General features: G+C 47.9%; 1 protein-coding gene across 6 annotated transcripts in view; it reads right to left on the bottom strand.

The window, feature by feature from the left end:
• Nucleotides 1-276: 276 nt before the first annotated feature.
• AGBL2 (AGBL carboxypeptidase 2) overlaps nucleotides 277-23,188 on the bottom strand; it is a 55,729-nt gene continuing 32,817 nt past the window's right edge. For 5 of the 6 annotated variants that reach the window (XM_062196154.1, XM_062196155.1, XM_062196157.1 and 2 more), the window contains 8 exons: nucleotides 20,139-20,265; nucleotides 19,494-19,594; nucleotides 14,200-14,330; nucleotides 9,438-9,504; nucleotides 8,847-8,966; nucleotides 8,318-8,422; nucleotides 3,632-3,718; nucleotides 277-975 (listed from right to left, as the gene is read on the bottom strand). In XM_062196154.1, coding sequence (XP_062052138.1) covers nucleotides 802-975; nucleotides 3,632-3,718; nucleotides 8,318-8,422; nucleotides 8,847-8,966; nucleotides 9,438-9,504; nucleotides 14,200-14,330; nucleotides 19,494-19,594; nucleotides 20,139-20,265 — 912 coding nt within the window. In that variant the 3' untranslated portion in view covers nucleotides 277-801. Of the gene's footprint in view, nucleotides 976-2,635; nucleotides 2,703-3,631; nucleotides 3,719-8,317; nucleotides 8,423-8,846; nucleotides 8,967-9,437; nucleotides 9,505-14,199; nucleotides 14,331-19,493; nucleotides 19,595-20,138; nucleotides 20,266-23,188 lie in introns of those variants that run through there. The other variant, XM_062196156.1, reaches the window with a different exon arrangement.

Here is a 23,188-nt window from a genome sequence, read left to right as displayed (position 1 = left end):
CTAGAAACCTTCCAATCCAATGTGAAAGGAAAACAGTAAAGCCAAAATAGGGAGGCTGGCCCGAGCTGGAGTGACCTCTCTTTAATGTGACTCCAGCATGTCACCATGACAGTCATAGCCAGCAGACTGCTTGGTGTTCATGAGGGACTCTGGGAAAGAAATGGCTGACATAAAATATCTGTTCACATAAGATTATGCAGTTAACCAATCAAAGGAAACAACTGGTTAGAGAGAAAGAATTTTAATCATAGGGTTAAAAATTTACATAACCTTGTTGAACATAATATATGTAACATTAAATTCTGGATAATACAGGAATTGTTGTCTCTCTGTGGGAATACCTTACTTGGAGCAAAACTTGTATACTAACAGTCTGACTGATCATCCATCACCAGAAAGCTTTGACACAAGACATGTTTGGATAGCTTACTCCCAAAATACTTTTAAAAGAGTTCAATCTTTTAAAGTTGATTTGCATATAATTTTGGAGAGAGTAGCTATGGGTAAAATGCGGTATATCTGTGCTGTAGTTCCATGAGCACACACTTTGGTTGCTGCTAGAGGAAGCTTTTCCATACATTATAAGAACATTTCATTTTATGAAAAAAATAACTGAAATGATGAGGTGTGCATCGTGGGGACAGGGACGGAGTCTGAGTACAAAGTGTGGGGTCAGCACATGATGAGTGCACAACACAGTATACCACAGACAGTCCCGAGTCCTACTGCTCCCTGCCTCACAAAGGCTGTCTGGCCCAGAACGTCCCCGGCACATGCCTGCATGGCGTGGCACACGCGCACCTATGGGTATGTGTATATGTGTAAGGATGGGTATGCCACCATGGTACCACGGCCTGTCTTTGTGGCAGCATATATAGTCCTAGGCCAGTTTGGCTTCATACCTGGGGCTGGCTCTTGGCTGCAGTTTGTACTTTTCTTTGGAGAGCATGACACTGTAAAGCCTGGCTTCTTACTCTGTGCAAACAAGATAAACAAGCAGATTTCACTGTATGTTACAATTTCTAATTGTACTTATGGTTGGGGCTGGCTTTATTGGGATCTAGTGACAAGTACTTGTATTTTCTCCCCTGATACCAAAGTACTGCCATTGTTACAGGGCCTGGTTCCTCAGATGGTCAAATTAGGGCCTGCAGGTGACATTTTCATTGCCCTGGGAAGCAGAGGGGCTGTGTTTTACAGGCTGTCTACAAACATTTCTCAGCGGGAGAAAAGGACCTGCTCTTAGCTGGCGCCGTGGCTTAACAGGCTAATCCTCCGCCTTGCGGCGCCGGCACACCGGGTTCTAGTCCCGGTCAGGGCGCCGGTTCTGTCCCGGCTGCCCCTCTTCCAGGCCAGCTCTCTGCTGTGGCCAGGGAGTGCAGTGGAGGATGGCCCAAGTGTTTGGGCTCTGCACCCCATGGGAGACCAGGAGAAGCACCTGGCTCCTGCCATCGGAACAGCGCGGTGTGCCGGCCGCAGCGCACCTACCGCGGCGGCCATTGGAGGGTGAACCAACAGCAAAAGGAAGACCTTTCTCTCTATCTCCCTCTACTGTCCACTCTGCCTGTCAAAAATTAAAAAAAAAAAAAAAAAAAAAAAAAGACAAGACCTGCTCTAGCAAGGTGGCGGTCTGCCTATGTTTTCAGCTCTGTCTGTCTGACATGCTATGGAAGTCAAACGCCCACATCTCCAACAGAGACCAGCACACCAAGAACTTGAAGAAAATAAAGGAAAGGGGGCCAGCGCTGTGGTGTAGCAGATAAAGCTGCCACCTGCAGTGCGGGCATCCCATATGGGCACTGGTTAGAGTCCCGGCTGTTCCACTTCCAATCCAGCTCTCTGCTATGGCCTGGGAAAGCAGTGGAAGATGGCCAAAGTGCTTGGGCCCCTGCAACTGTGTGGGAGATCAAGAGGAAGCTCCTGGGTCCTGGCTTCAGATGGGTGCAATTCCAGCTGTTGCGGCCAACTGAGGAGTGAACCAGTGGATGAAAGACCTCTCTCTTTCTCTGCCTCTCCTCTCTCTGGGTAACTCTAACTTTCAAATAAATACATAAATCTTAAAAAAGAGAGAGAGAGAGAGAGGCTGGCACCATGGTCAGTTCTAGTCCCAGCTGCTCCACTTCTCATCCAGTCTCTGCTGTGGCCCGGGAGGGCAGTAGAGGATGGCCCAAGTGCTTGGGCCCCTTGCACCTGCATGGGAGACCAGGAAGAAGCACCTGGCTCCTGGCTTCGGATCGGCACAGCTCCAGCCGTTGCGGCCATTTGGGGAGTGAACCAACGGAAGGAAGACCTTTCTCTGTCTCTCCCTCTCACTGTCTGTAACTCTACCTCTCAAATAAATAAATAAATAAATAAACAATCTTAAAAAAAGAAAAGAAAAGAAAAGAACGGTGAAGACTGCTTTGGCAACCACCTGCTCCACTGGATTTAACTGAGTCCATGGCTACCTGCTACAGCCTGCGTAGGAAGTTTCAGCAGTGGGATTTGGTTTTAGCTTCCTGCAGACTTTGTGAAATGAATGGCAGAGGAAGAAACAGCACAAGTTCATCATCAGTCTGTCAGGCCTGAAACCTTCTTTGATCTGACTTTATTGGAACTCTCTTCCTTGCTCTTCAGTTTCTGTCACACCACAGCGATCCGTCTTGTCACCTTTCCTGGAGCATCTTATTATTTTTTTCCATGTTCTCTTTCATTTTGATGTACTTGAAAGGCAGACAATGAGCCAGAGATCTCCCATCTGCTAGTACACTCCCCACATGCTGCAGCAGCTTGGACTGGGCCAGGTCCGTCCCACGTGGCTGGCAGAGACCCAAGTACTTGAGCTATCACCCGCTGCCTCCCAGGGTAGGCGTTAGCAGGAAGCTGGAATTGGGAATGGAGCTGAGACTCAAGCCCAGGCATTCCTATAGGGGATCCAGATATCCAAGCAGCAGCCTAACTGCTACCCCACATGACTACCTGGAGTACCTTACATAGCAGGTTCTCCAGAAGACACTCACAGGCAAATGAGGGCATCAAACTAAGAATCCCTAAACAAGAGACTGGCAGAGACCACAGGGACGTCACCTTGGGAAGACTGCCCATTCCCTATCTAGGACATGCAAGTTCATCCAACATTCTTCCATCTCTCTCCCTTTCAGGAAAGAACAGGCAGACGCAAATGTGCCTGCGAGAGGTTATTATAGTGATAAGTAAGAATTCCACATAACTTACTGTTTTGCAAAAGCAACTCACTCACATCTCACTATGGACCGGTCAGTGTGGCAGCACTGGGTGTGAGGCACAACTCACAGTGGTTGGTGACTGCCCAGGGTTGAGAATCATGTATTCACTGGCGTGTTGCCAGAAACTTACAAAATAATGGCTGCCTAAGGAGAACGTTTGTTGAAATAAAATTACATTCTCACTGGGAAGCTTTTAGCTCTGGGTGGGCTTCCTCCAGGCTCCTGGTGCCTGTTGGCTGTGCCCCAGGCTGGCCAGCTGGTTTGTAGCTGCCTTCGAGATACACCTGAGCAGAACCACTCTGAAGAGGTGAAACAGTAGGGACTGTGGATCATCATCCACCCAAATCATACAATACAACTGCAAACAAATTCAAGTGAACTGCTGGCATATATAGTCGGTGAAGTACCTGCATTCTCTCTTGATTCTTAAGTAGAGTCAGGGTGGTCACTGATGGGTCCCGGCAGGTGCCTTTGTCTCTGCCATTTAACTGTGTCTGAAATAAAAGAACACAACCTCACTGGACTTTCCACTTGAACAAATGTGGTCATGCTGAGTACACATTAACTGTGAGTCTTTTATTCATAGGTGTTGATTCATTATCAGATTCTCACACCAAAAATATGGTAACACACAAAGGAGTAACAATTCAAAGAAAAGAAGGAGAGAGGACTAGTATTTGAGGGCTTACTGTTTACCAGATACTTCACACATTTGTGTATCTAATTCTCACCACAACCTCAGAGTGCAGGTATCATCGCCTCAGTATTTCAGATGCCGGAGCTGAGTCCCAGGGAAGGTTAAGTAACTCATGGACACAGGTTTAATATCTTTTATCCAAAAAGCTTGGGACGAGAACTGTTTCAGATTTGGGATTTTTTTTTCAGATATTTAGAAAGTTTGCATATACATTATAGTATATCTTAGAGATGTGATCAAAATCTAAACAAACAAACATGAAATTCCGGGCTGAAGCATAGTAGGTTAAGCTGCTGTCTGCAACACTGGCATCCCATATCAGAATGCTGATCTTGGCTGCTCCACTTCCAATTCAGCTTCCTGCTAATGTGCCCAGGAGGGTAGCAGAGGATGGCTCAAGTATTTGGGCCCCTGCCACTCTCGTGGGAGACTGGATGGAGCTCCTACTACTGGCTTTGGCCTGGCCTAGCCCCTGGCTATTGGAGCCATTTGGGGACTGAACCAGTGGATAGAAGATCTCTGTTTCTGTCTTTTTGTCATTCTGCCTTTCAAATAAATAAATAAATTTTAAGAAAAGTACATAAAATTCACTTATGTTTCATGTATACTTTTTTTTTTTTTTTGACAGGCAGAGTGGACAGTGAGAGAGAGAGACAGAGAGAAAGGTCTTCCTTTTTGCCGTTGGTTCACCCTCCAATGGCCGCCGTGGCCGGCGTGCTGCAGCCAGCGCACCGCACTGATTCAAAGCCAGGAGCCAGGCCGGCGCTGTGGCTTAACAGGCTAATCCTCCGCCTTGTGGTGCCGGCACACCAGGTTCTAGTCCCGGTCAGGGCGCCGGATTCTATCCCGGTCGCCCCTTTTCCAGGCCAGCTCTCTGCTATGGTCCAGGAGTGCAGTGGAGGATGGCCCAAGTCCTTGGGTCCTGCACCCGCATGGGAGACCAGGAGAAGCACCTGGCTCCTGGCTTCGGATCAGCGCGATGCGCCGGCCGCAGCGGCCACTGGAGGGTGAACCAGCGGCAAAAAAGGAAGACCTTTCTCTCTGTCTCTCTCTCTCACTATCCACTCTACCTGTCAAAAAAAAAAAACCAAAAAACAAAACAAAACAAAAAAAAACAAAGCCAGGAGCCAGGTGCTTCTCCTGGTCTCCCATGCGGGTGCAGGACCCAAGGACTTGGGCCATCCTCCACTGCCTTCCCGGGCCACAGCAGAGAGCTGGACAGCAAGAGGAGCGACCGGGACAGAATCCGGCACCCCGACTGGGACTAGAACCCGGTGTGCCAGTGCTGCAGGTGGAGGTTTAGCCTATTGAGCCATGGCGCCGGCCTCATGTATACTTTATACACATACCTTGAAGGTAATTTTATATAGTACCTTTAAAAATGTTATACATGAGACAGTCATACGGTGTGGAATTTTACACTGTGGCATCATGTTGGCACTCAAAAAGTTTTGGATTTTCAGACTGGGGATGCTAAACTCCAACAAAATAGTGTTGAGTGAAACTTACACTTAAGACAGACTTTGAAGTTTGTGCTCTTACCACTGTTACATTAGTGACCAAACAGCCCTCCCTCTGGACCAGGGACAGCTGTGATCCGTGGGATTCCCAGGGTACAATAGTGGTCTGTTCACTATTAGCCCCAGAGTAACATTCTACATAAGGAGGGCTCACTATGCACCCTATCCACTAAGAATTAGCTACTACAGTACAAAAGCTATTTTTTTTTTTAAAATTATTTATTTATTTGAAAGGTAGAGTTAGAGAGAGACAGAGACAGAGACAGAGAGAACTTCCATTTGCTGGTTTGCTTCCCAAATGTCTGCAATGGCAGGGGCTGGGCCAAGCTGAAGCCAGGAGCCTGTGGCTCTGTTCAGGTCTCCCTTGTGAATGAGGAATCCAAGGACTTGGGCTGTCCTCCACTGCTTTCCCAGATGCATCAGCAGGGAGCTGGACCGGAAGTGGAGCAGCCAGGACTCAAACCAGGACTCAGATGGGATGCTGGCATGGCAGGTGGTGGCTTAGCCCACTACACTACAATGCTGGCCCCTTAAATGTTTATTTATTCATTTTTTTTTTTGAAAGACACTGTGACAGAGACAGAGAGAAGTAGATACAGATAGAGATCTTCCATCCATCTTCCAGATTACTCCCCAAATCCCTACAACAACCAGGGCCAGGCCAAGCCAGAGCCAGGAGCCAGGAGCTCCTTGTGTTTTCCACATGGGTTGCAAAGACTCGAGAACTTGCGCCATCATTCACTGCCTCCCAGGCACATTGGCAGGGGGCTGGATAAGAAGCCAAGGTAGAGGTGTGACTTGATCTCAGGCACTCTGATTGGGACGTGGGGATTCCAAGAGCAGCTTAACCTGCTGTACTCTAACACCTGCTTCTCCAAAAGCTATTTTTATGTATAAAGTAGTCAAGGATTTTATAACCACAAATCTGTTTTGGTGCCTCTCCCCTGTGTTCCCACTGCATCCTGCTCTGTGGTGTAATTTCCTCCTTACTTGTTAAAACCCCCACCATGGCCCGCGCCATGACTCACTTGGCTAATTCTCCGCCTGCGGCGCCGGCACCCCAGGTTCTAGTCCAAGTTGGGGCGCCAGGTACTAGTCCCGGTTGATCCTCTTCCAGTCCACAGCTCTCTGCTGTGGCCCAGGAGGGCAGCGGAGGATGGCCCAAGTGCTTGGGTCCCTGCACTCGCATGGGAGACCGGGAGGAAGTACCCGGCTCCTGGCTTCAGATTGGCGCAGCGCTGGCCGTACCAGCCATTAGGGGAGTGAACCAATGGAAGGAAGACCTTTCTCTCTGTCTCTCACTGTCCATAACTCTCTCTGTCTCTCTCTCTCTCTCTCACTGTCTAACTCTGCCTGGCGGGAAAAAAAAAAACAAAAAAAACAAAAAAAAAACAAAAAAAACACCAGACCCTGAGGTCTCTGAGGCTGGGCTATTAATTGTTCAATGTTGTATCCCCAGCATCCAGTAAAGGGCCTGGCAAGTAGTAGATATTTGTTGTTATTAAAATAAAACATGTTGGAGCCGGTACTGTGGTGTAGCAGGCAAAGCCACCACCTGCAGTGCGGCATCCCATATGGGCGCTGGTTCAAGTCCCTGCTGCTCCACTTCTGATCCAGCTCTCTGCTATGGCCTGGGAAAGCAGTGGAAGATGGCCCAAGTCCTTGGGCCCCTGCACCCACATGGGAGACCCGGAAGAAGCTCCTGTCTCCTGGCTTTGGATTGGCGCAGCTCCAGCCATTGAGGCCATTTGGGGAGTGAACCAGCAGAAGGAAGACCTCTCCTTCTCTCTCTCTGCCTCTCCTTCTCTCTGTGAAACTCTGACTTTCAATAAATAAATCTTAAAAAAAAAAAAATTAAAACGTGTTGACTAGGTATATGGATGAAGGGATGGTAAAGCAGCCTGTTTTTATGTTCTTGGTATAAAATCATGAATCACCAATATTTAATGTAAGATTTCAGGGATGTCTAGTTCAAGCAGGGTCCATATCCTCGCCAATCTTTTTATTCTTTTTTAAAAAACTGGGGCTGGGGATGGAGGGTAGGGTGAGGTGAGAAGTATCACTATGTTCTTGAAGCTGTATATAGGAAATACATGAAATTTATATACCTTAAATAAAACTTTTTTAAAAAATTGGGGTTGGTGTTGTGGCTTAGTGGGTAAAGTTGCTGCTTGTGAGCCAACATCTCCTATAGGCACCGATTTGTATCCCAGCTGTTCCACTTCCAATCCAGCTCCCTTCTAATGGCTTGGGAAAAGCAGAGGAAGATGGCCAAAGTGTTTGGGGCCCTGCACTCACATGGGAGACCTGTAGGAAGCTCCTGGCTTCAGCTTGGCCCAGCACTGGTTGTTGTAGCCATCTGGGGAGTGAACCAGCAGATGGAAGATCTCTCTCTGTCTCTCCCTCTCTATAACTCTGCCCTTCAAAATAAATAAATATTTTAAAAAATGATTTAAAATTTTATTTCATTTTAATTGAAAAGCAGAGAGACAAACACGCAATCTCTCTCATTAGCTGGTTCACTTCCCAAGTGCCCACAATAGCCAGGGCTGAGCCAGGACACAGCCCAGAGCCCAGAACTCAATTGAGTATCTCACAAGGGTGACAGGGGCCCTAGTGCCTGACACCATCTGTTGCCTCCCAGGATGAATATTAGCAGGAAGCTGGACTGTTAGTGGAGGACCTGGGACTTGAACCAAGAACTCCAATATGGGATCGCAGGAGTCTCAAGTGCCAAATACCCACGCCAACCTCTCCCATCTTAGGTTCCCGTGCTGCCAGCGGCACGGACAGACTACCGCAGTCTCCACCCTGTGGGAGAGATATGCTAATTGGGAGATCAAAGGACCTGGGTGACAGTCAGGCAAAAGTAATACCTCATTCAACTTTGGTTTTTCATGTTTCATCATTGAAGTGGAATTCTCTGAATTCTTGAAAAAGGTTGGCTGCTTTTGCAGAGCAGACGTAAATCCTGCCTTTTCCTAGAAGTATTGAGTGAAAATAGAGTACGTTTTTCAATCAGTCCATTCATAATCCACCCAACTCATCCAACTGCAAAACTCCCCTTTCTGAAAGCATTTTTGTCTTCAGAAAGCGGCGGGTCTGGCGTGTAGATGGCGGCTGGGAGAAAGACTGAGAAGGAGCTATGCAGGCTCACCACTTTTCCACCACCACCTCCTTCTAGAAGTCCAGACTTGGACAAGCCCCAGACTTGCCGTGCCAGGTACAGGAGAGGAGTGGCGGGCCAAGGCTGAAACCTCAGACTCTGACCCCAAGTCAGAAGGGCTCCCTCTGCCCCAGGCCGCACCCCTCTTTTGGTTCAGAGCGAGCTTTAACCCCTTTCCCGCTCCCTCTGTGGGGCACTCTGCAACCAGAGCGCAGAAGTAGGCAGCACGGCTTTCTTACTGGGGCATCTTCTGTTAACTTGAATTTCCGCATCAGATGATTTTTCTGATACTGCTTAGTTCGCTGTTTCCTGGTCTGAAGCATCTTCTTCTTTTTCTTCTTAAATTTCTTCTGATTCACCTAATCCAGAAAGCACAGAGAGACTGGTCACTACGCCCACCCGCACGTAGCCTTCTTTCCACCCAACACTCGAGACACAAAGCTTAATCCAGAATGCTCCCTCACATCGCTGCCTCCTGAGCAGAGGCTGTTCCGCAGGCAGCACCACAGGCAGACTGCAAAGGGGCGCCCACAGCCACGTGTCTGTGATTTACAATATGAAACCAGATTACTTACGCAATAACGGCAGGTCTAGATAACGCTAATCATTAGACGTAAGGTTCGGTTTGGTTGTTATCGTAAGGTGGCCTTAATAAGTAAGCCAGAAAATTATAAAGGACAAAAATCAAAGACCCTAGGGGCAAGGTGACTAGTCAGGACACGTTGTATCTTCTGTACATCCTAGGACAATCAGAAACATTTCGCCAAATTATCCAATAGTGTATTTGTAAGGCTGCTACTTCGTGGGTGTAAGAGTCAATGCAACCTCACCTCATCTTCTATGTTCAGTAGGTGAACAGGGAGACCATCTGAGAGGGAGCTGTCAGAACCGCTGGTGCTGTTCCCCAGAGGAAAGAAGGGAGGAAAATAACTTATTATATGTCCACGAAGTGAAACATCAGACCAGCCACATGGGTCCAGGTCACTGTCCACTATCTGCTGCCATATCTATGCTTCAATCACTAAGAATTCTTTTAAAAGTAATTTTTAATTTTATTTGAGAGATAGGGAGAGGGAGAGATAGAGGGGTTGAGGGAAGAGGGCGGGGAGAAAGAGATTGAGAATGAAAGAGAACCCATCCATTGGCTAACTTCCCAAATGCCCAGAACGGCTGGGGCGGAGGGGAGGAAAGCTAAAGCCAAGCGCCTGGAACTCAGTCCAGGTCTTCCACTGGGTGGCAGGAACCCGACTATTCCAGTCATCACCACTGCTCCCAGGGTCTGCACTAGAGGGAGGCTGGAGGCAGGACTCAGAGCCGGGCAGCAAACCTAGGCTCTCCAATGTGTCCTAACCGGTGTCCAAACGGCTAAACCAAACACCTACCCCAAATGATTAAGAATTCATTTTTTCTTTTAATTTATTTTCACTTTATTTGAAAGGCAGAGAGATAAGCAATGCAGGGAGACAGATGGAAAGAAAGAGGTCATCTACTGGTTCACTCCCCAAGCACTGCCAACAGCCAGGGCTGGACAGGCCAAATACTGAAGCCCAGAGATCACTCTGGGTCTCCTATGTGGATGGCAGCAACCCAAGAGCCACCAGCTGCTGCCTCCCAGGTACACACTGGCAGGAAGTCGGATCAGAAGTGGAAGCACAGATTTGAACCAGGTACCCCAAGAAGAGATGCAAGCATCCCCTGTAGCATCTTAACCACTGCACCAAATGCCCACCCCTAAGAATTCTGGACAAGCACATTCGCTCATTCATTCATTCATTCTAAACGCCTGTCATATGCCAGGCAGTGGGTCCGCGCAGTAAACTCAAATGAATGAGGCAGAGCCCCGGCACCAAGGAGCTCCCAGTCCACGTAGGTAAGCCGAATGCTGGCCAGACAGGCAAGGCTGCACGTGGCAGAGGTTAGGAGAGGCCAGCGGCTTCTCAATGTGCAGCCCTGGAGAACAGGGGACTCTAATTTGTCTGAGAGTGGGGCCTTTTTTTCATTCATTGCTTCCTGGCTGTTCCAGTTCAGGGAGCCAGGATCTTACCAGGTACTCTGTAAAAATATGTTGAATAAATACATAAATAAATTTAATAAAGAATCTGCAGGCCAAAAAGCAGCAGTATTATGTTATCACTCCAATCCTCCCTCCAAAAGTGCTGAACGTACACCTAGATTAATCGACAGCCTTTCTCTACAAACTATCCCCCACCCCGCTGCAGGGGCTAGGATGGCTAAGGACTCAGATAACCAACCCTCTTCTGCATCATATCTTTTGCTCCAGTGTCACATTCTGTTTTTCCTTTCTTGGAGTTCGGTTGGCTTGAACCGAGAGCTGTGCTCTGGGACAGGGCCTCCATACATTGAGAGAGAGAGAGAGAGAGACAGACAGACAGACAGACAGACACAGAGAGACAGAGAGAGGTAGAGAGAGAGGTCTTCCATCCACTGGTTCACTCCCCAGATGGCCGCAATGGCTGGAGCTAAGCCCATCTGAAGCCAGGAGCCAGGAGCTTCTTCTGGGTCTCCCACATGGGTTCAGGGACCCAAGGACTTGGGCCATCCTCCACTGCTTTCCCAGACACAGTAGGAGAGCACTGGATTGGAAGTGGAGCAGCTGGGACTTGAACCACCGCTCCACTATGGGATGCCAGTGTCACAGGTGGCGGCTTAACCTGCTTCACCAGCCCCTGACATGTTTTAACAGGCGAATGACAGGATTTGACCTAAGAACTGCTCTCTGGGTTTTCTCCCAGCCTCTGGTTCCTTCTTCTCAGTCCCCTCCGCTGGCCCCTTCCTATCTCTTTGGCCCTTTTAAAGCTGTGATGTCCAGCTCAGACTCAGACCTTTATTTTACTCTGCGCTGACTTCCTTGGAGTCCCCCCCAGTTTTAAGGCTGACGAGTCTCCGCTGGCCCTCTTCACTGAGCTCCACAGCCAGCTGCTTGGTCACTGTCTGCTAAACGTCTAGTGGACACCTCAGACTCAACAAGTCCAACGCTAGACTCCTGCCCTTCACCTCCTCCCCAGCCTTTCCCACGCCTTAGGCTTCCTCATCTCCACCCAACCAACTGGGGAGTCATTCTCTCTCTTCTAATCGTGTCCCATATCCATTCCTTAAGCACATTTTAATGCTTGTAACTTCAAAATTCCCTGAGAATCCAGCAACCCACCCACTTTCCCCCCAGCCACTCCTTTTACTCTGTCTGGTTAAGCCACCTCGCCTTTCACCTGTGTTAAGGCACCAGCCTCTTAATGAAGAACTCAGAGTGTTAAAGGAAGGAAAGGTCTCCACGGGAGGCAAGTAGTAGGCTCTCACCATAATAGAGGGGTTCTTTTCATCAAAAAAATAAATAAATAAATAAAAGAAAAAAGCATGCATTTTCAGTTAGCTTCAGCAGAATTTTTTAAATTACTGCTTTCTTTTCAAAGATTTATTTATTTATTTATTTGAAAAGCAGAGACAGAGAATGCAAGGGGGGTGGGGGGTAGAGATCTTCCATCTGGTGGTCTACTCTCCCAAATAGCCAAAATGGCCAGGGCTGGGCCATGCAGAAGCCAGGAGCCAGGAGCTTTATCCAGGTCTCCCAAGTGAGTGCAGGGGCCCCAGCAGCTGAGCCATCCATTGCTGCTTTTCCTAGGCACACTAGCAGGGAGTTGGATCAGAAGTGGCACAGTCGGGACTCAAACCAGCACCCACATGGGATGCTGGCATTGCAGGCGAGGCCCAACCCTCTACACAATAGTGCTGGCCCCAGAATTTTTTTAAATTAAAAAATATTGGCCAGCGCCGCAGCTCAATAGACTAATCCTACGCCTGCGGCGCCGGCACACCAGGTTCTAGTCCCGGTTGGGGCGCCGGATTCTGTCCCGGTTGCCCCTCTCCCAGGCCAGCTCTCTGCTGTGGCCCAGGAGTGCAGTGGAGGATGGCCCAGGTGCTTGGGCCCTGCACCCCATGGGAGACCAGGATAAGCACCTGGCTCCTGCCTTCGGATCAGTGCGGTGCGCCGGCCGCAGCACACCGGCTGCGGCGGCCATTGGAGGGTGAACCAATGGCAAAGGAAGACCTTTCTCTTTGTCTCTCTCTCACTGTCCACTCTGCCTGTAAAACAAACAAATATATATATATATATATATATATATATATATATATAGAGAGAGAGAGAGAGAGAGAGAGAGACTAGTGTTGTGGTTTAGTGGGTAAAGCTGCCACCTATAGTGCTGGCATCCCATATAGGCACCAGTTAAGAGCTGGCTGCTCTACTTCCCATCCAGCTCTCTGCTATGGCCTGGGAAAGCAGAAGATAGTCCAAGTGCTTGGGCCCCTGCACCTGTGTGGGAGACCAGGAAGAAGCTCCTGGCTTCAAATAGGCCCAGCTCCGGCCACTGAGGCCATTTAGGGAGTGAACCAGCAGATGGAAGATCTCTCTTTCTCTTTACCTTTGCCTCTCTGTAACTCTGCCTTTCAAATAAATAAATATATATATACTAATATATATTTAATATATTGGGAGCTCCTTGGGGCCAGGGACTCTGCCTCATTCAATTATGTTTCCTGTGCTGACCTACTGCCTGGCATATAATAGGTGTTTAAAATTTTTTAAATGATATATGTATTTATTTATTTGACAAGCAGAGTATCAGACAAAGAGAAATCCTATATCCTATAATATCCAGGGTTAGGCTAGGCTGAAGACAGGAGCTGGGAACTCCATCCAGGTCTCCCATGTGGGTGGCAGAGGCCCAAATACTTTAGCCATCATCTTCTCCCTCCCAGGTGCACATAAGCAGGTGGCTGAATTCAAAGTGGAGTAGACAAGGCTTCAACCAGGCACTCTGATATGGGATGTGGGTGTTCCAAGTGGTAGGTAAACCTGCTGTGCATGACACCCGCCTCAATACAGGTGTTCTTGCTGAAACTAAAACCTCACTCAGATCATGACGCTTCTCCACTCAAAACCTTCCAAAGGCCTGCCATCTCCCCTGGATAACAGGCAAAAGCTTTACAACAACCACAAGCCCCTACACAAACTGCCTGCCCAACTCCCTACTCCTTTCTTGTGCCTAAAACAGAGGCTGGCAAAGAACATGCACTCAACTCATAATTGCTGGAGAAATGGAGTTTATGTAACTGTGCCATGAGCTGAGGAGTAGGAATGGTTTTGTACTTGAGGCCTAAAACCCAAACCAACAAAAAAATAGCAAGCAAAACAAAAATAAATAAATAGGGGCCCACGAATGAATAAAGGTTAAGCTACCATTTGCAGTGCTGGCATCCCACATGTGGGCCAGTTTGAGTCCTGGCTGCTCCACTTCACATCCGGCTCCCTGTTAATGGCCTGGGAAAAGCAGCAGAAGATCGCCCAAGTGTGCAGACCCCTGCTACACACATGGGAGACCCTGATGAAGCTCCTGGCTCCAGCCTGGCCTGGCCATGGCTGTTGTGGCCATCTGAGGAGTAAACCAGCAGATGGAAGATCTCTCTCTGTCTTTGTCTCTTCCTCTCTCTTTCAAAATAAATAAATAAATAAGCATTATTTATTAAAAAAATAAACAGAAACTTTCTCTGGTTTTTCTTTGAAATGAAGTTTGTTACCTGGATTCAATGTCAGACAAAGAGATGTCACTCCAATTTCCTTCTAAATCCATATCTTGTCCAAGTTGATTGAATTTCTTGTGGATTTCCTGTTGTAAGAGCTCCTTCAGTTCTGCTAGGCATTGAGTGAACTGTGAAGGTAAAAAAAATAACTAATTTTTAAAAAATGATCTATTTTATTTATCTGAAAGGCAGAGTCACAGAGAGAGATGGAGAGATGGAGAGAAAGAAAAAGAGACCTTACATCTGCTGGTTGACTCCCCAAATGGCCACAATGGCCAGGAGTGGGCCAGGCTGAAGCTGGGAGCCAGGAATTCCACCAGTTTCCCACGTGGGTGGCAAGGAACAAGCACTTTGGCCATCATCTGCTGCTTTTCCAGGAGCATTAGCAGGGGACTGGGCTGGAAGTGGAGCAGCCGGAACTTGTGCTCCAATATGAGATGCCAGTGTTGCAAGCAGCAGTTTAACCTGTATTGCCACAACACTGGCCCCCAAAAGAACTATTTTTGCTAATTCATTTATTCATCAAATATTTACTAAGATGTGCTGGAAGGCATTTTACTGATTGCTGGGAACACTAAGAAAAGTAAGATGCAGGGGCAGGCACTGTGGTGCAGTGGGATAAGCCTCCATCTGGGACACCTGCATCCCATATAGGAGTGCTGGTTGGAGTCCTGGCTTCTCCACTTCTGATCCAGGCACCTGCTAATGCTAGTGGTTCACTTCCCAAATGTCAGCAACAGCTGGACGAGGCGGGGACTGAAGCTGGGAAGCAGGAACTCGATTGGGGCCTCCCACATAGGGTTGTAGGGACCCTGCCACTCGAGCCATCACTGCTACCTCCCCAGGTGTACATCAGCAGGAAGCTGGAGTCAGGAGCCAGAGCAGGTATTGAACCCAGATACTCCAACAGGGAACACAGGTGTCCCACTCAGTTTCTGTCTTTTCTTTTTCTTTCAAGATTAATTTATGGGGCCAGCGCTGTGGCATAGAAGGTTAAGCCTCTGCCTGCAGTGCTGGCACCCCATATGGGTGCCAGTTTGAGTCCTGGATTCTCCATTTCCAATCCAGCTCCCTGCTAATGAGCCTGGGAAAGCAGTGGAAGATGGTCCAAGCCCTTGGGCTCCTGCACTCATGTGGGAGACCAGAAGAAGCTCCTGGCTCCTGGCTTCGGGCTGGCCCAGCCCCAGCTGTTGTGGCCATTTGTGGAGTGAACCAGTGGATGGAAGATCTTTTTCTCTCTCCTTTCCCCTTCTCTCTCTGTGTCTCTGCCTTTCAAATATATTTTTAAAAAAGTATTTATTAATTTTGAAAGTCAGAGTTACAGAGATGGAGGGGGAGGAGAAACAGAGAGAGAGAGAAAGAGAGAGAGAGAGAGGTCTTCCATCTGCTGGTTCACTCCCCAGATGACCACAATGGCCAGAGCTGGGACAGAAAAGCCAGAAAGAAGCCAGGAGCTTCATCCGGGTCTCTTACATGGGTGGCAGGTCTTCTGCTGCTTTTCCCAGGCCCTTACCAGGGAGCTGGATCAGAAGTGGAGCAGCCAGGACATGAGCTGGCAACCATATGGGATTCTGGTGTCACAGGGGGCAGTTTTACCTGCTACACCACAATGCCAGCCCCAAGCCAACTTCTAAACAAAGTAATGATCTGATTTATTTTTTTTAAGTAACAAGGAAGGAAAGGTTAGAATAGATTATTCAAATTTAGGTTTATGGCAAAGATGGTTTACAGGCCATGTTATGTCCAAATTTTTACTTATAAAAAAAGTTTATTTAAAAATTTAACATTTTACTTATTTATTTTTATTGGAAAGGCCCAAGAGTCAGAGGAAGTGATAGACAGAGATATTTTCTATCTGTTGGTTCAACAGCCAGGCTGGACTAGGCTAAAGCCAGGAGCCTAGAATTCAATCCAAGATTCCATGTGGACGGCAGAAATCTAATTACATGATTCATCACCTGCTACCTCCTATTGTCTGCATTAGCACAAAGATGGAATTGGAGACAGAGCAGGAACTCAAACTCTCATGCTCCAATATGGGATGTGGACATCCCAAGTGATGTCTTAACTGCTGTGCCAAATGCCCACCTCAAAATATCTTTCATCAAATGATTGCATTCAAAATAGTGCATTTCAAGTGTTCCCAGGGCAAACAATTCAGAAGGGGCATAAGAATTGAGTTAGGAGCTGGCATTGTGGTACAATGGGTTACTAGCATCCCATATGAATATTGTTTCAAGTCTGGGCTGCTCCACTTCCAATCCCGCTCCCTACTTATGCAGCTGGGAAAGCAGCAGCAGATGGCCTAAGTGCTTGGGTCCCTGTCACCCATGTGGGAGACTCAGATGGAGTCCCTGGCTCTGGCTTTGGCCTGGCCAAGCCATAGCCATTGTGGTCATCTGGGAGTGAACCAATGGATAGAAGATCTCTCCCTCTCTTTATCTCTCTCTCTAACTCTGCCTTTCAAATTAAAAAAAAAAAATCTAAAAAAAAAAAAAAAGCAGTCTGCACTCAATGGTCTCTAACTCATCTCCCTCTTTCTTTTTTTTTTTTTTAAAGATTTATTATTTTTTATTTGAGAGGCAGTTAGGGAAGGAGCAAGGAGCAAGGAGGGGGGAAGGAGGAAGGGAGGGAGGGAGGGAGGGAGAGAGGGAGGAAGGGAGAGAGAGAGAGAGAGAGAGAGAGAAAGAAAGAGCTTTCATTTGCTGGCTCACTCCTCAAATGGCTATAATGGCTAGAGTTGGGCCAGGCTGAAGTCAGAAGCCAGGAGTTTCTTCTGGGTTTCCCATCTGGGTGCATGAGCCCAAGGTCTTGGGCCATCTTCCACCGCTTCCCCAGGTGCATTAGCAGAGGACTGGATCGGAAGTGGAGCAGCCAGGACTCGAACAAGCGCCCATATGATATGTCAGCACTACAGGCGGTGGCTTTACTGTCTACACAACACCAGCTCCCAGACTGCTTTTTAAGAAGTTGAATGATCAAAGGAAACAGAAATAATCTGCTGTGGAAACAAAGTCATAGAAACTTTTGTTTGTGTTTTAGGACAGGAGCAGCTTGGAGTTGAAGGGAGGAATTAAGAAGTGGAGGGGTGGGCATTGTGGCACAGTGGGTTAAGCTGCCACTCAGAGACATCGACATTCCATACAGGAGTGCTGGCTTGAGTCATGGCTGCTCTGCTTCTGATCCAGCTTCCTGTGAGTGGCCCTGGGAAAGCAGCATTAGATGGCCCAAGTACTTAAATCCTCCTCCAGCCAGAGGGGAGGCCCAGCTCCTGGCTCCTGGCTTCAGTGTGCCCAGCTCTAGCTATTGAGGACACTTGGGGAATGAACCAGTGGATGTTTGATCTCTCTCTCTCTCTCTCTTTCCCCTATCTCTGTCATTCTGCTTGCCAAATAAATCAATAAATAAAAGAATAAATAAATAAATATTTAAAAAAGAAATAGTAGGAAAAAACACAGAGAGCACAGGAAAGAACAGATATCATTAGTGAGACCAGGCCTCAGGGAGGCTGTAGTGGAAGTCAACATGTGCATGAAGAGCAGGGTTAGGGCCAAAGTTGCAGCGCAGCAGGTCAGACCGCCGCCTGCAATGCTGGCATTCCATATGGCCACCAGTTCATGCCCTGGCTGCTCCACGCTCCACTTATGATCCAGCTCCCTGCTAATGCACCTGGGAAAGCAGTGGAGGGTGGCCCAAGTGTTCGGTTCCCTGCTACCCACATGGGAGACGTGGAAGAAGTTCCTGCCTTTGGCCTGGCTCAGTCTTGGCCACTGCAGCCATTAGAAGCTAATGGAAGACCTCTCTCTCTCTCTCTCTCTCTCTCTCTCTCTCTCACTTTCAAATGAATAAATCTTAAAAAAAAAAAAATGCCCCCAAACAATGTTACTCCATTAAAAAAAAAGAAAAGCAAGGTTAGTTTTGGAGAACAGAAAGGACACTTGATATAGGAGAAAGGGAAGTAAGAATTGTGCTGCTATAGCTAAGCCTCCAAGTGAGGCAGAAATGTGCTGAAGCCTGGTCTCTATATTTTTATGGAATTCTGAGGTCTTCCATTTGCTGACCATGTGCAGGCTGGAAGCATTCTTATTTTCTTTGACTATAAAAACTTCAGGAAAACTTTTTTTTTTTTTTTAAAAACTTCTCTGTGCTAAATTTTTTTTTTAATTTTTTTTTTTTTTTGACAGGCAGAGTGGATAGTGAGAGAGAGAGACAGAGAGAAAGGTCTTCCTTTTTGCCGTTGGTTCACCCTCCAATGGCCGTTACGGCCGGCGCATCGTGCTGATCTGAAGCCAGGAGCCAGGTTCTTTTCCTGGTCTCCCATGTGGGTGCAGGGCCCAAGGACTTGGGCCATCCTCCACTGCCTTCCCGGGCCACAGCAGAGAGCTGGCCTGGAAGAGGGGCAACCGGGATAGAATCCGGCACCCCGACCGGGACTAGAACCCGGTGTGCCGGCGCTGCAAGGCGGAGGATTAGCCTGTTAAGCCACAGCGCCGGCTAGGAAAACTTTTTTTTAAAGATTTATTTTATTTATTTGAAAGGCAAAGTTACAGAGAAAGAGAGAGAGAGAGAGAAACAGAGAGAGGGAGTGATCTTCCATCTGCTGGTTCATTCTCCAAATAGCCGCAACTGGCCCAGCCCTGGTCAAACCAGGAGCTTTGTCAGGGTCTCCCATGTGGGTACAGGGGCCCAAGGACTTGGCCATCTTCCACTGCTTTCCCAGGCCATTAGCAGAGGGCTGAATTAGAAGTGGAGCATCCAGGACTTGAACCAGTGCCATATGGGATGTGAGCATTGCAGGCAACAGTTTAACCTATTACATCACTATGCTGGCCCTCTGAAAAATACTAAAAAGGAAACAGATGTCACCTATAATTCCACTTGGCTGACTCTGGACCCATGTGAACCTGATCACAGGATCATAACCATATTCATTTTTTTTTTTTAATTTCTGTTTATTTTTTTCAAAGGTAGAGGGAGGAAGTAGTAAAGAGACAGACAGAAACAGAGAGGGATTTTTCCATCCACTGGTTCACTCCCCAGACGACTGCAATGCTGGGGCTGGGCCACGCTGAAGCCAGGAGGCTAGGGCTCAGTCTGAGCCTCCCACGTGGGTGGTAGAGACCCAAGTACGTGAGCATCATCTGTTGCCCCTGAAGGTGTGCGTTAGCGGGAAACTGGAGCCAGGACTGAAACCCAGGTCCCCTGATCCGGGATGCAGCTGCCCCAAGAAGCATCTTAACTGCTGAGTCAAACACCTACTCCACCATGTTTCTTAAAACTCCATTTTTTACCTTGGCTTGGTCAGGATCACAGAAATCCAGAAGTGTGTCACAGACGTGATAACCTAAGGACTTCAGATCCTCAATGGTAAAATGAGTGTCTCTTTTACTGCCTGGAAAGAATAGTCCATGAACATTTCTTATTAAATCTTAGTGAATGAATGTCAATCTGATGTGTTAGTATCTTTCTAGAAAGACCACCCCTTAACATACAATACCCTGCTTCTGGACAGGGCCGCTCCCCTTGTTCTAGTCAGGTTCAGGAGAATCTTTGACAATGAAAACAATGCATAGTTATGATGCTTACAGTTGTTTACGTTTTACCTCGTATAGGCCCTTGACATGCAGTGTCTCGTTAACTTGTGTCTATCATGCAGGTGCTATCACAGTTAAAGGAAAATGAGGCCCAAAGGGATTCAGATATTTACCCAGAATCACATCTCGTAAAGGGGGCTCAAACCCAAACCCACATCTGCCTGGGTCCAGGTGCTGAGCCACCATGCTAGAGTGCCCTCCCCAGTGCTTTCACATTCATATTTTGGGTACTGGGATTTAGAATGAGACCAGACACGGAAGTCCCCTCGGCCGGTCACCTCTCCAGGTGCTTTGCTTGGCCTGCCTTTGCCACGCTGGCCCATGGTACAGCAGTATACTTACCCAGGGTGGACCCGCCAAACGTGGACTCCATGGTATAGCTGTTCAGGATTCCCATGCGCCACATCACAACTCGTCCCGTTCCTTCTTTGCACTTTTGGACCTTAAAATTACAACTATGAAAAGAGAACTAAAGAAAAATCCAAAATCTCTGTTAATCACAAACCAGCAAAAACAAGATGTCTAAGATTCATTAATACGAAACAAGAATGCTTCCTCTGGGCCCATATATAACTTCCCAAAGTATGTTCTGCAAAATACTAGTTCTTTTAAAATTGTTTTAAAATGTATTTACTTTCATTTTATTTCAAAGGCAGAGAAACAGACAGATCTTCCATTTGCTGGTTTACTCCCCCAAATGCCCACAACAGCCACAGCTGGGCCAGGCTGAAGCCAGGAGCTCAAACTCAATTTGGGCCTCCCATGTTTTGAGCCATCTTCTGCTTCCTGGGATGCATAGTATCAGATAGCTGGATTGGAAGCAGAGGAGCCGGGACTCGAACCAGACACTCTGGTATGAGAAGCAAGTGGTGTCTCAACTGCTGTGCCAAAGGATTACTTCCCATAGAATACTAACGCTGAGAGATCTTAATAGCTATTATGGAGGTGGAGGGGGGCTTGCGAACATGTTAGTTGCGGACACAAGGGGTTAACAACAAAGTTAAACAGATTCTTTGCAGATTCTTTGTGGATGTGACCCTCCAGAGGAAACAGTGTGCGCATATTTACGTTTTGTTTCCCCATCTATTTGCCCATGACCCTTCCTTTGTCTTTCCTTTTGCTGATTTCCCCGTGGAATATTTTGCAGGAGAGTTTCTAGAACACCTGTTGGGGATCGTGGTCTTACTGGCACTAGCCAACCTTTCTAAGGTTCACTCTCTTTTCTGGCACTCCCTAACTGGAACCTTTGAATCTAGTTGGGCTTAGCCTCTCTCTAAGAACTATGAACTCCTTACCCCACAATCTCTGCCTACAGTTCTCTTTCCCTTAGGCTATCACTCAAAGTTCAATATTCTCCATTGTCATTTATGACCACCCCAGCCCTTTGTCCTCACATGGAGGATAGCCCAGCATACACTTGGTATCAATCCCTACCTATCTTATCCTGCTGCCAAAGTTTTACAGTTGGAATATCTCTCATTATCTAGTTATTAAAAATATAAATTGTGGGCCGGTGCCACCTTGCGGCGCCGGCACACTGGGTTCTAGTCCCGGTTGGGGCGCCGGATTCTATCCCAGTTGCCCCTCTTCCAGGCCAGCTCTCTGCTATGGCCCAGGAAGGCAGTGGAGGATGGCCCAAGTGCTTGGGCCCTGCACCCGCATGGGAGACCAGGAGAAGCACCTGGCTCCTGGCTTCAGATCAGCGAGATGCGCAGGCTGCAGCGGCCATTGGAGGGTGAACCAATGGCAAAAAGGAAGACCTTTCTCTCTGTCTCTCTCTCTTACTATCCACTCTGCCTGTCAAAAAAATAGATATAGATATAGATATAGATATAGATATAGATATAGATATAGATATAGATATAGATATAGATATAGATTGTGGGGCCAGCGCTGTGGCATAGCGAGTAAAGCCACCACCTGAAGTGCCAGTTTCCCATATCGGCACCAGTTTGAGACCCTACTGCTCCACTTCCAGTCCAGCTCTCTGCTATGGCCTGGGAAAGCAGTAGAAGATGGCCCAGGTCCTTGGGCCCCTGTACCCACATGGGAGATCCGGAAGAAGCTCCTGGCTCCGGATCAGGGCAGCTTCAGCCATTGCAGTCAACTGGGAAGTGAACCAGCGGATGGAAGATCTCTCTCTCTCTCTCTCTTTCTCTGGATCTCCTCTCTCTGTCTCTGTTTAACTCTGCCTTTCAAATAAATAAGTAAATCTTTTTTAAAAAATATTAATTGTGCTCTGCAAATCCAACCCCACTAGTTAAGAGCCTCTAGGACTGAAGGAACTGGAGGGGACATCCCTTCAATTAGTGTTCCTTTCCTTGAAATTGTTTCAGATTCTGGGTTATGATTTTTTTTAAGATTTATTTTATTTATTTGAAAGGCAGAGTTACAGACAGAGGTACAGACAGAGAGAGAGAGAGGTCTTCCATCCGCTGGTTCATTACCCAAAATGGCTCGAACAACCAGGGCTGGGCCAGGCTGAAGACAGGAGCCAAGAGCTTCTTCTGGATCTCCCATGTGGGTGGCAGGGGCCCAAGCACTTGGGTTGTCTTCCACTGCTTTCCCAGGCCATAGCAGGGAGCTGGATCAGAAGTGGAGCAGCCAGGACTTGAACCAGTGCCCATATGGGATGCTGGCACTACAGGCCAGAGCTTTAACCCGCTACTCCACAGTGCCAGCCCCTATGACTCCTTTTTGAAGAAAGAGAGGGAGGATAAGAGGAAAAAGGAAATCTCCCCCCCCCCCTTTTTTTTCTAAAGATTTATTTAACTGAAAGGAAGAGTTACACAGAGAGAGGGAAGAATACACAGAGAGAAAGAGATCTATCCGCCAGTTCAGTCCTAAATGGCTGCATGGCTACAAAGTGGGATAGGCTAAAGCCAGGGCTCTATCCAGGTCTTCCATGTAGGTGACAGAGGCCCAGGTACCTGAGCCATTTTCCACTGCTTTCCCAGGTACATTAGTAGGAACCTGAATTGGAAGTGGAGCAGGCCGGTGCCGTGGCTCAATAGGCTAATCCTCTGCCTTGTGGCGCCGGCACACCGGGTTCTAGTCCCAGTCGGGGCGCCGGATTCTGTCCCGGTTGCCCCCCTTCCAGGCCAGCTCTCTGCTATGGCCCGGGAGTGCGGTGGAGGATGGCCCAGGTCCTTGGGCCCTGCACCCCATGGGAGACCAGGAGAAGCACCTGGCTCCTGGTTTCGGATCAGTGCGGTGTGCTGACCGCATCGTGCCCGCGGTGGCAGCCATTGGAGGGTGAACCAACAGCAAAGGAAGACCTTTCTCTCTGCCTCTCTCTCTCTCTCTCACTGTCCACTCTGCCTGTCAAAAAATAAATAAAAAAGAAAGCATTTCTTTAAAAAAAAAAAAAAAAAAAGGAAGTGGAGCAGCTG

Source organism: Lepus europaeus, chromosome 7, assembly GCF_033115175.1.
Source record: "Lepus europaeus isolate LE1 chromosome 7, mLepTim1.pri, whole genome shotgun sequence".
In the NCBI taxonomy this organism is placed as follows: Eukaryota; Metazoa; Chordata; class Mammalia; order Lagomorpha; family Leporidae; genus Lepus; species Lepus europaeus.
The sequence above is the reverse complement of the archived record's forward strand: the minus strand, read 5'-3'. Positions and strand labels throughout refer to the sequence as shown.